This window comes from Gekko japonicus, unplaced genomic scaffold (assembly GCF_001447785.1).
Source record: "Gekko japonicus isolate JY-2015 unplaced genomic scaffold, Gekko_japonicus_V1.1 scaffold2303, whole genome shotgun sequence".
In the NCBI taxonomy this organism is placed as follows: Eukaryota; Metazoa; Chordata; class Lepidosauria; order Squamata; family Gekkonidae; genus Gekko; species Gekko japonicus.
In genome coordinates this window covers 210,454-219,780 of record NW_015161473.1, presented here as the reverse complement: position 1 = coordinate 219,780, position 9,327 = coordinate 210,454, and the positions used below count along the sequence as shown (strand labels likewise).

Below are 9,327 nucleotides of genomic sequence, written 5' to 3'. Positions count from 1 at the left end.
TGCTTGCCGCTGCTTGCCACCTCTCAGCGTTGCGTCATCTCCTCCAATCGCCACCGCCGGTGCTCTGCTGCCGCCGCTGTTCTCACCGTCGCCACCGTCGCCATTGCTGCCGATGCCGCTGCTTCTCCATACACCTCCACAGACGGAGGGGGGTGTCTCCCACCCTACTAAGGGTGGGTACCCATTTATCTACTCGCCGATAGATAGTTACTTGGCTTTCGAACCGCTGGGTGGGCGGGAGCTAGGACTAAGGGTCGAGAGCTCATCGCCATTGCTGCCGATGCCGCTGCTTCTCCATACACCTCCACAGACGGAGGGGGGTGTCCCCCACCCTACTAAGGGTGGGTACCCATTTATCTACTCGCCGATAGATAGTTACTTGGCTTTCGAACCGCTGGGTGGGCGGGAGCTAGGACTAAGGGTCGAGAGCTCACCTCGACCACGGTGGGATAGAAGCAGAAAGCAAATTTTCTATACAATGTTGAATAACATCGGGGAAAGCACCACCCCTTGAGGAACTCTGCACTCCAGTGGGTACCTTTGGGAGGGCTGTTCCCCTAACCCTTTGTCCCCAACCATGGAGAAAGGAGGCAAGCCGTTGCAAGGCAAGCCCCTGAACTCCTATGTTGGTGAGGCGGTAGATCAGTAACTGATGGTCGACCGTGTCAAATGCTGTCGACAGGTCCAACAGCAACAATATTGCCAATCCGCTCTGATCCAGATGCCTCCGGAGATCATCTGTGGGGGCGACCAGTGCTGTCTCCATCTCATGGCCTGGGCGAAAACCAGACTGGAAGGGATCTAAGACTGGAGATCTGACGAGATTGGGCTTGCCTGGGCTATCCAGGGCAGAGTGAGCTTCTGGACCATTTTTTAATGTGCAGCCCTAATTATTTATTAACATATTTCCATCTTGCCTTTGGATAACAAATCTCCAAGGCAGCTAACAAAACCAATTACAATTTTAAAAAAGAAAGAAAATTAAAACTACATCCAAAGAAAAACCAAAGCAATAAAGCAACTAAAACTATACAACCAAACGTAACTCACAGGAGCCACACTCAGACTGCATGTTAAGAACAGTTAGGACATTCCAAATGCTCTCTAGGGCAGAATTGGTTTTTAGGTGGCAGTTCTCTATCAGAGAAGGTCATCCTGAGTTAATGCTTAAACTGATGGTGCACCATAAAACTTTCTGCTATATTGTGGTTGAAACAAATTGGAACATGCAGCCCCATAGAATGAGGTGCCAGAGTGGACATCTACAGACAAGGATAGAGACAGAAATACTATAGGAACAATTTCATTTGAAATCTCCCAGCAGCAAAAATAAATGCGGGTGGGGCCAGCCATGACTGGTGGTTCACTTTGTAAACTTGTTACCACAAGGACATTGCCATGTGCTACTGACAACACACCATGCACGATATATCAAGTAATGAGGTCACCCAGGGCAGAACCTCTAAACCAGCTTTGCTTTCATGGGAGCACACAATTCATCAGTTCATCCTCACAACAACCAGATAATAATCACTACCTTTCCCACTAAATGTATAAAGAACTGAAAGTAGAAAATGACAGGGGCAAAATTGTCTGTAAAGTCTGTGGTTCTAAAGCAAGTCTTTAAGTTTAGGTCGTAATTTATAACTCTCTACTGGACTGCAATAATGCACAACGATTGCCTAAGCTTCCTTTTGCTCCAATTCATTATACACTGCCTGAACTTTGCAGAATGTTCATCCACTGGTACCAAGAATTTCAGTTGAAAGCATCATTATTTCAATGTTGGTCCTATGCCTTCTATTGCATATATTTACGACTGCTCTTAAATTTGCCAGTTGACCAAACACACTAGGCTGCAATAATTGGACCACTGCTGTTCCATGGCCACATCTTCATGCTCTGCTTTTCTTTTTCATTGGATCTTGATGCCAGGGTGGCATGTGAGCCAAGTATAATAGCTATTTGCTAAGCTGGGACCGCTAGGGTTCCTAGCTCTGCAGTGTGAGTGACTTGCTAGCCATTTGGAACCAGAAAAGAAGATGACCTGTCAACGGGATTAATGTTGGACCAATGGTTTTATTATAAACACAGACAATGCATTTGGATTCCTAAAAACCTGAATATAATTAAGCTACAGGGAGGTAAAACAGAAGGTTTGAAATGCTGACTGTGAAACAACTTCAACATGTGAAAGGCAATCCAAAAAGCAATTAAGCTGACATGCTTGGATTTAACCCAATTTACTCCCACCAATTTTCAGCTGCTCTGTACAGGCTTGAAACTAAACCCTGTCATTTGAGCAGGGAGTGTATCAAGCTTTTATGTTCACTTATTTTTGCACTGACCCATACTGAAAATTGTAAGTAAGCACTTTAAAAATGAATTTCTATCTCACTACTGTTATACTTACAATCATATTCTCCAAAGCATGCTTGGCAAGCCAACAATTTAAAAATACCGGAATAAACAGGTTTCTTAATGAAGGCCAAAAAATCTGCAAGAAAAAAAATACAGAAAGTCACTAAGCATGTATTTTAAACTTTCACAGAAAAACTAATTTATTTTTAAATATCCTCATTTCTTCTCACTGGCATTCAAGATGCTCTCTTTTAACCCCACCCATTACTTAACACTAGAAACTTAAACAACCTTAGCAGCTAGAAAGTTATTAATACCCTGAACATTTTTGCTTCTGGTTGCAGCCACTTCCATGAGAAAGATATCAATGATAGGAGTTCCTTCCATTAGGAAAGACAAATGTATCATGCATAAATGCAGGGCCATCTTTAACTTGTTCCAGGGCCAATTCACTTATTACAAAATCCTTGTGCCTCCCACATATCCAGATGTGGGGTGGTAGGTCCATTCTTGGAACTTAATTCTCAGGCATGTGTAGGTATGATCTGGATTGAGACCAGAATGCACAGTAAGAAGGGGCTTACGCCTTCCCCTCATGCCATTTTCTTAACTCGAAAAGGCCTTGGGAAGCCACTGTTTGTCTCATGTACACCTTGGAATTAAATTTCAAACATGGAACTCTCAGAACATGTCTGGCTGGCAGGACTGGAGCAAACATACGGAAGACACAGGGACTTTGTAATGTGAGAATTGCTCCCCAGTCTTTCTGACAGAGAGCACACCATCCAAGACACTGTCAAAAATTTGAGTGACATTTTTGCCCTCCGACACACAGATTTTTAAGGGCAGTTTTGTTTATTTGGCATAGGATCTAGCGAGCATGTGTGTATTTAAAGTGTAAAAACAAAGTTTTTATAACTGTGATTACTTGGTAGTTTCGCCCTGCCTTCAAATTCATGTAGCTTATATACCAGGGCTATCTATCGCTTGTGCTTGATTAGACATCTGCTTTTTAAGCCCTTAAGTTTAAATAAATTAGCATAATAGCTAAGCCTCAGTACAAATAACTTTTGAGATAATGAAGGAAATAGAAGGTCACGATATCATCTTTATCGAGTACTTCAGACACTAGATATTATACAATAATTAAGTAAAGGAAGACAAATCCTGTCCAGCAGCTCACAATATAAAGCTACAATGTAATAAACAAAACCTACCACTTATTGTAAGGATGGTGAATTAAAAAGTAAGTGTTATAACAACATAATGGAACCAAAAAGGCCTTAAGACATACATCTCAGCTCCACCAACTAACATTTGTTGTAGCCAATTTAAATTGGTTCCAACCAATTACAATCCAAGCTTCAGTTGATTGTCTACCAATTAAACCAATTCTAGCTTGCATCTCTAACAGAAATAATCACAGAAACATCTGTTCAGTTTCTTTTCAAAGAATGGAAACACTGTTTGCACTACTGTAAATGACTAACCAGCCAACCCAAATGTTCAGACCACAGAAACACAGATGGAAACTTACTGTAATAATGAAAGGAATTGCATTGATAATTTCCAATAGGAAGGGAATCCGCAATACTTGTTCCCACATGTTTCCCTTTCAAAAAAAAAAGTTACAAAATGGAACATCAATAATCAGCTGTTATTTCTACCCTTAAATATTGTTTTATGTGATGTACTACAAAACTATACTAATATGCTTGGTATAACAACACTAGACTAACACTCAGCGTACGAACGGCATATCCTGGCTACTCTTCAAAAATCATACAAATATTAGCACTGTGCAATATGATATCAGCATGTACCCACCTGTATTTTATGACACAGACAAAATGTGAAGGAGCTACCAGATGTGTAACTTTTTTTTGCCATCAAGAAGACCCCGTAGACTTTTCAAGGCAAGAGACATACATTAGTGGTTTTAACTCTACCTACCTCTGCATTTAACTCTACCTACTCACTGGAGAAGACCCTGATGCTGGGAAAGATTGAAGGTCAAAGAAGACGGGGACGGCAATGGATGTGATGGTTAGACAGTGTCATCGATGCAACGAACATGAAATTGAGCCAACTTCAGAGGATGGCGGAAGACAGGAGGGCCTGGCGGGAGATGGTCCATGGGGTCGCGAAGAGTCGGACTCGACTGTGTGACTGAACAACAACAACAACCTATGCATTGAGACCCTGGACTTCCTTGGTGGTCTGCAGATGCCCCTGCATAGCTTCTAAGATCTGACAAGATCAGGCTAGCTTGGGCTATCAAGGTCATGGCCGTATTAGCTACTGATGTATATGTCGTTTTAGGGAACTTTGGGTCCTCTTGTTCCCCATCTCAGTTGGCTCAGGCTTCCCTCAGCAAGTATACACTTCTTTTAAAAACATGTCACCCTCTGACTTAATATTCAGTAGTCAGTATGCAAGTTGTGTATTACTACTTCCTAATACACATCATTGGTGACTCTTGACAAATAGCAGTAGGGCTCAAAAATATGTTTTTTTTGTTTGTTTGACATGTATACTTGCCCTTTAAAAATCTGTCTTTCCCTTCTCCCCAAATCTCCCAACTATTTCTGATGTTATAGGCCTTTTCTATGAAGGAGTTGTTCCACTAAGTAATTAACATTCCTGTTTGACCATGATAATAAAATGTGTGAATACAAAAAACAAATTATGTTTTAAGTGCTAAGCAACTGTTAAAACCATTAAATGGGACCCCAAAGTACTCTTGCCAATAGGCACAATCCACCTGGAAGAACTCCCACACAAGCCTCACGGAATTGAATGGGAACCGCTGAGGATTTCCATTCATTACAATGGGGCATGGCAGGTGGATTGTACCTAGTATGAATTTGATCTGAGTGGAATAAACAAAACAAAGAAAATCCCTGTTTTGTTTTGTGCTACAGAGACTAAAAACTGCACTATAGTATCTAGAAATTCAAAACACCACTTTAGGTCGATGAATCAACATCAGCCTCACTCAGCAAGAACACAGGGACCATGGTGACCCAAAGTTCCACGTCACACTGGGGGAGTCCCTTTTTATCAGTATTAGGAAGCACTCCAAAACACATCATCATTCTGATAAATGCAGAGTGCTTCTCAGTAGTAGAGACAATAGGACAGCCTCTAACGTAATAGAATTTTACGTACACACGGTACTCCACATATGCACACAGTTGGGCTAGAATAAAGCAAGTGATTTTTAAAGGATCAGGTTGCGCCCCAAGTGCAGCAATCAAAAAGGCCATTTAAAAATGATCCCACAACAACATTTGTTTCTATTCCAGTAAATGTTGACTAGTACTCTAGCACTACTTGCTTCTATATGGAAAGGAAGAAAAAGAAAGAAAAGCAGGAGAACCTCTCTCTGTCTCTTTCTCTGTCTCTCTCCCCCTCTCATTCAAACCTGGTGCTATTTAGCTATCAAAAAAAATTCAGACAGCCTTTCTAATTAGTTTGTCATCCCAAGCCAGTAAGTGACAAGACATTTGCTTGAGGCGAGCTCTACTCATCAGGCATACCTAATGCTATTTGTAGGGGGGGAAACTTATCAGGATTAAGTTTGAAGCTTATTGTTGGGTATGGAATGCTAGGGGAATTATTGCATTGTTGTTCATCAGACCTATATTAAGCCTTACATTTATTTAATATGCTGGGCTGGGAGGGGAAGACTCTCATTCCATTTTATCAGAAGCAGGTAATTCTATCATAGCCAACATCTCCCAAGCAGGAAATCAGCTCTACCACTAGGCAAGCCTTGCCAACTGCCTACAGTATCGCTTGGCAAGAGGCTGCAGGCAGCAGGGAGATCCAACAAGGGAGTTCCTAGCGTTTCTAGCATTTGTTCAAAGAGTCAAGCCAGGATGACAGACAACGTTTTGGGGAAAAACATCTTGAATGTTTAGTGTGATGTAATGCGTATAACATCGGTTGATAATGCCATAAAATGTTGCAGCTGTATACATGGTTTGGGACATGTAGTTTAAAAGGTAAGGATATTGGCTGGGAAGGGGGGAAATGTGTACCTCTTACTTGGAGTGACTTTGAGTGAAAGAATGAGAGAAAGAACCAGTGAGAGTGAGGCAGTTATATATAAGAAAGGTTAAGAAAGCAAGGCAGCTTGTTTTAGATCTTTTTAGGTAAAGCTAGGCTTCCTAGATAGGGTTTTTATAAAGTGAGGTATGTAGGAAAAGAAGTGATCAGTGACAGGATAAGATAAACGTAAGTTTATTACATATTTTGAATGCTATATTTTTCTCAAAAAAAAAAAAGGCCTGTTCTCATTGATACAGTGTTTTCAGCACTTCTTCTGTGTCTTCAATGGCTCTGCTGAGGTTTCAGGGGTAACACTCATGCTACTGGTGCCTTAGTCATCAAATGGGGATTTAGCTGAATGTGGATCCAGTGTGATCCAGGTGGCATCGTACTTCAAGGGAATCAAAAGATACAGGGAAACAGACAATACTCAGTGCGGGAAGCTTCACAGCTGGGATCAGCATTGCCTCTAACAACCCCTTCAGAATGAAGTTAAGAAACTTTGCAAACATGCTTGTCTTTTAATTAGGTGAAACATGGACTCCCATTGGAAAGAGAATCAATACAGACTACAGATATGAGAAAAAACATTGGGGGACCAACTGGAGCGGACTACAGATATGGAAGAAAATTGCTACATTACTTACTTTATAGCTCAGATAGCTCAGAAGTATAGTTTCCAATAGACTTATCACAGCCACTGACACCTAAAGAAGTGACACATGTGAAATCATGTTCAGAGGACCAAGCAAATATGAAATTAAATTATGAACAGTAACCAATTTAGCTGGTGTACAAGTACAGCTTGTTTTTTTTTTCTTTCAATCTACCAGTAAAACCGAATTGCAGCCTTTTTCTCTTCTTCAGAAGTCTTCTCCTAAGAAAAGGCCTCTTGGATCAAAACAAATGTCCATCCAGTCGAGTATTTTGATCCCCAAAGTAGCCAACATCCAACTGAAACACAAGTAAATCTGCCTCTGCGTGATAACTACGCCAACACTTCACACGTTCACACTCGGCATACAGACTGACCCACAGTGTGCCATTTATTTTCATTCTACCACTTGGTCATTGTCAGGAAAATCTTCCAGAAGTGTAGATATACAGTCACTGAAATAACTAATCCATGCAGCATAAGAGCACAGGAATTATCTTGATGCACCAAACCATGATTCATTTTTTCCAGCATTTTGTTTTATGTATTTTAACTTTTTATGTAAGCCGCCCTGAGCCTGTTTCAGCAGGGAGGGCGGGGTATAAATTGAATAAATACAAAAATAAACAAACAGTAGTGAGAAGCTGACAAGCATGATGTAATGGCTTCCCCATGTCTCATGTCCCGGAATCTTCCAGTTAGAGGCTAAAAGCCATTAATAGACCTGCCTTCTGCAGTACATATGCTAACTCAACACATGAGGAAAAATGAAGGTAGAGTTTCCAGCAACAAATTACAGATGGATCCTGCAATCTGTCAGTAGGCGCTGACAGCAGCTGGTCTTCCCACTTCCCCTCCTCAAGCAGCCATTTCCAACCCCAGGACAGTTTATTCCCAGGTTGTGAGATGTGTCTGCAGTAACAGTCGTGAGTGTCAGGAGGCTGCAATGGGTGGAGTGAAGATGGCAAAATTGCTCCCTCCTGCATGAAAAAGAGCTTGAGAGGAGGAAGAAAGCTGTGGTTTTGTCCTCTTCCCACTCTGTTATTGCAGCCTCTTGACCCATCTGGGGTTCTGCAAAGCTGGAAATAAACTTTTCCAAGGCCAGATACTGGCACTGCTATGGGAGGGGGATCTAGTGAGATCTGGGATCCTTGCACAGATCTTTCATAGCCCTTGTGATGGATATAACCCTTATACTTTTTAGGAGGTCATCCCTGAACGGGCATACAAAATACTGTGAATGCAAATTCAGATCTGCTTACACTATGAACACAAATTGTAAACTCCTTGCACTACCCAAAAACCACGCAACCATTTGCAATATACAACAGTCAGAAAAAGCTCCTACTACACCCTTCACTTTCACATCTGATTATACAACTGGTATAAGGGATACGGAATTAACTGTATTTGGAATCAACTGTATTTTTTAAAATGCATCTAATGAGGACTTCTATCATATTCAAGGCAAACAAACCACTCTAGAGACTAGTTGAACTAGACAACCTGGGTAGGCATCAGTTTGAATCATCATACTTACACTTGGTTTCTAGATAAGGTTATTCCAAGGTCTCAGATTCAAACTTCTGAGATTAATATGCCTCAGACACTTTAAACTAATGCAACCCTTGCCAATTTGAAAAACAGCTATAAAAAGAACTAAATGGCATAAAATTACTGCACACATTCAATAACTACAGGTTATTGTAAGAACTGGTATTTGCAGAAGCATTTTACTGAGTCTGGAATTCTGAATAAGATTAGCATGAGAATTTCTAATTTTAAACAAATGTCACTTGCTAACGAAAACCCAACATCCTGAACAATTGCATAATCAAGATTCAGAACAGACTTTACGGGTTGAGATAGAGTATAAAAATAACAGCAGCACCAGGAAATCATTCAAATGGCTCCAAATATGCAAAACTGGTTCTGGTTTTATCCTTGTGAGTCCTTGAGGTCTATAGAATGTGAACTTAAGCCTTATTTCATGTGTAGCTAGGAACCAAGATACTCAGCCTATGCATCTTAATTTGTGCATTATAAAGTGGTTTTGCAAAAGTAACACAGGTTCATGGCTGTTACGGGAAGGCCAATGAATATCTGCACAATCCCCACTTGTTTCAAAGGGGCTCCAGAAAGGATCATGGTGAATTACGCCATGACTAATATTTGGACTAAAAAAAATCCCTGTAACTGGAAGAATATTTTTATACCAATGACCTACATTCAAAAGAAAAGAAAGCTCAACCATT

General features: G+C 41.0%; 1 protein-coding gene across 1 annotated transcript in view; it reads right to left on the bottom strand.

The window, feature by feature from the left end:
* LOC107125689 (potassium channel subfamily T member 2) overlaps positions 1 to 9,327 on the bottom strand; it is a gene marked incomplete at its 3' end in the record, with an annotated part of 217,220 nt that overhangs the window by 67,055 nt on the left and 140,838 nt on the right. The window contains exons 5-7 of the mRNA XM_015429142.1: positions 7,065 to 7,124; positions 3,899 to 3,973; positions 2,414 to 2,497 (exon numbers count right to left, since the gene is read on the bottom strand). Of these exons, the coding sequence (XP_015284628.1) occupies positions 2,414 to 2,497; positions 3,899 to 3,973; positions 7,065 to 7,124 (219 nt within the window). The remainder of the gene's footprint in view (positions 1 to 2,413; positions 2,498 to 3,898; positions 3,974 to 7,064; positions 7,125 to 9,327) is intronic.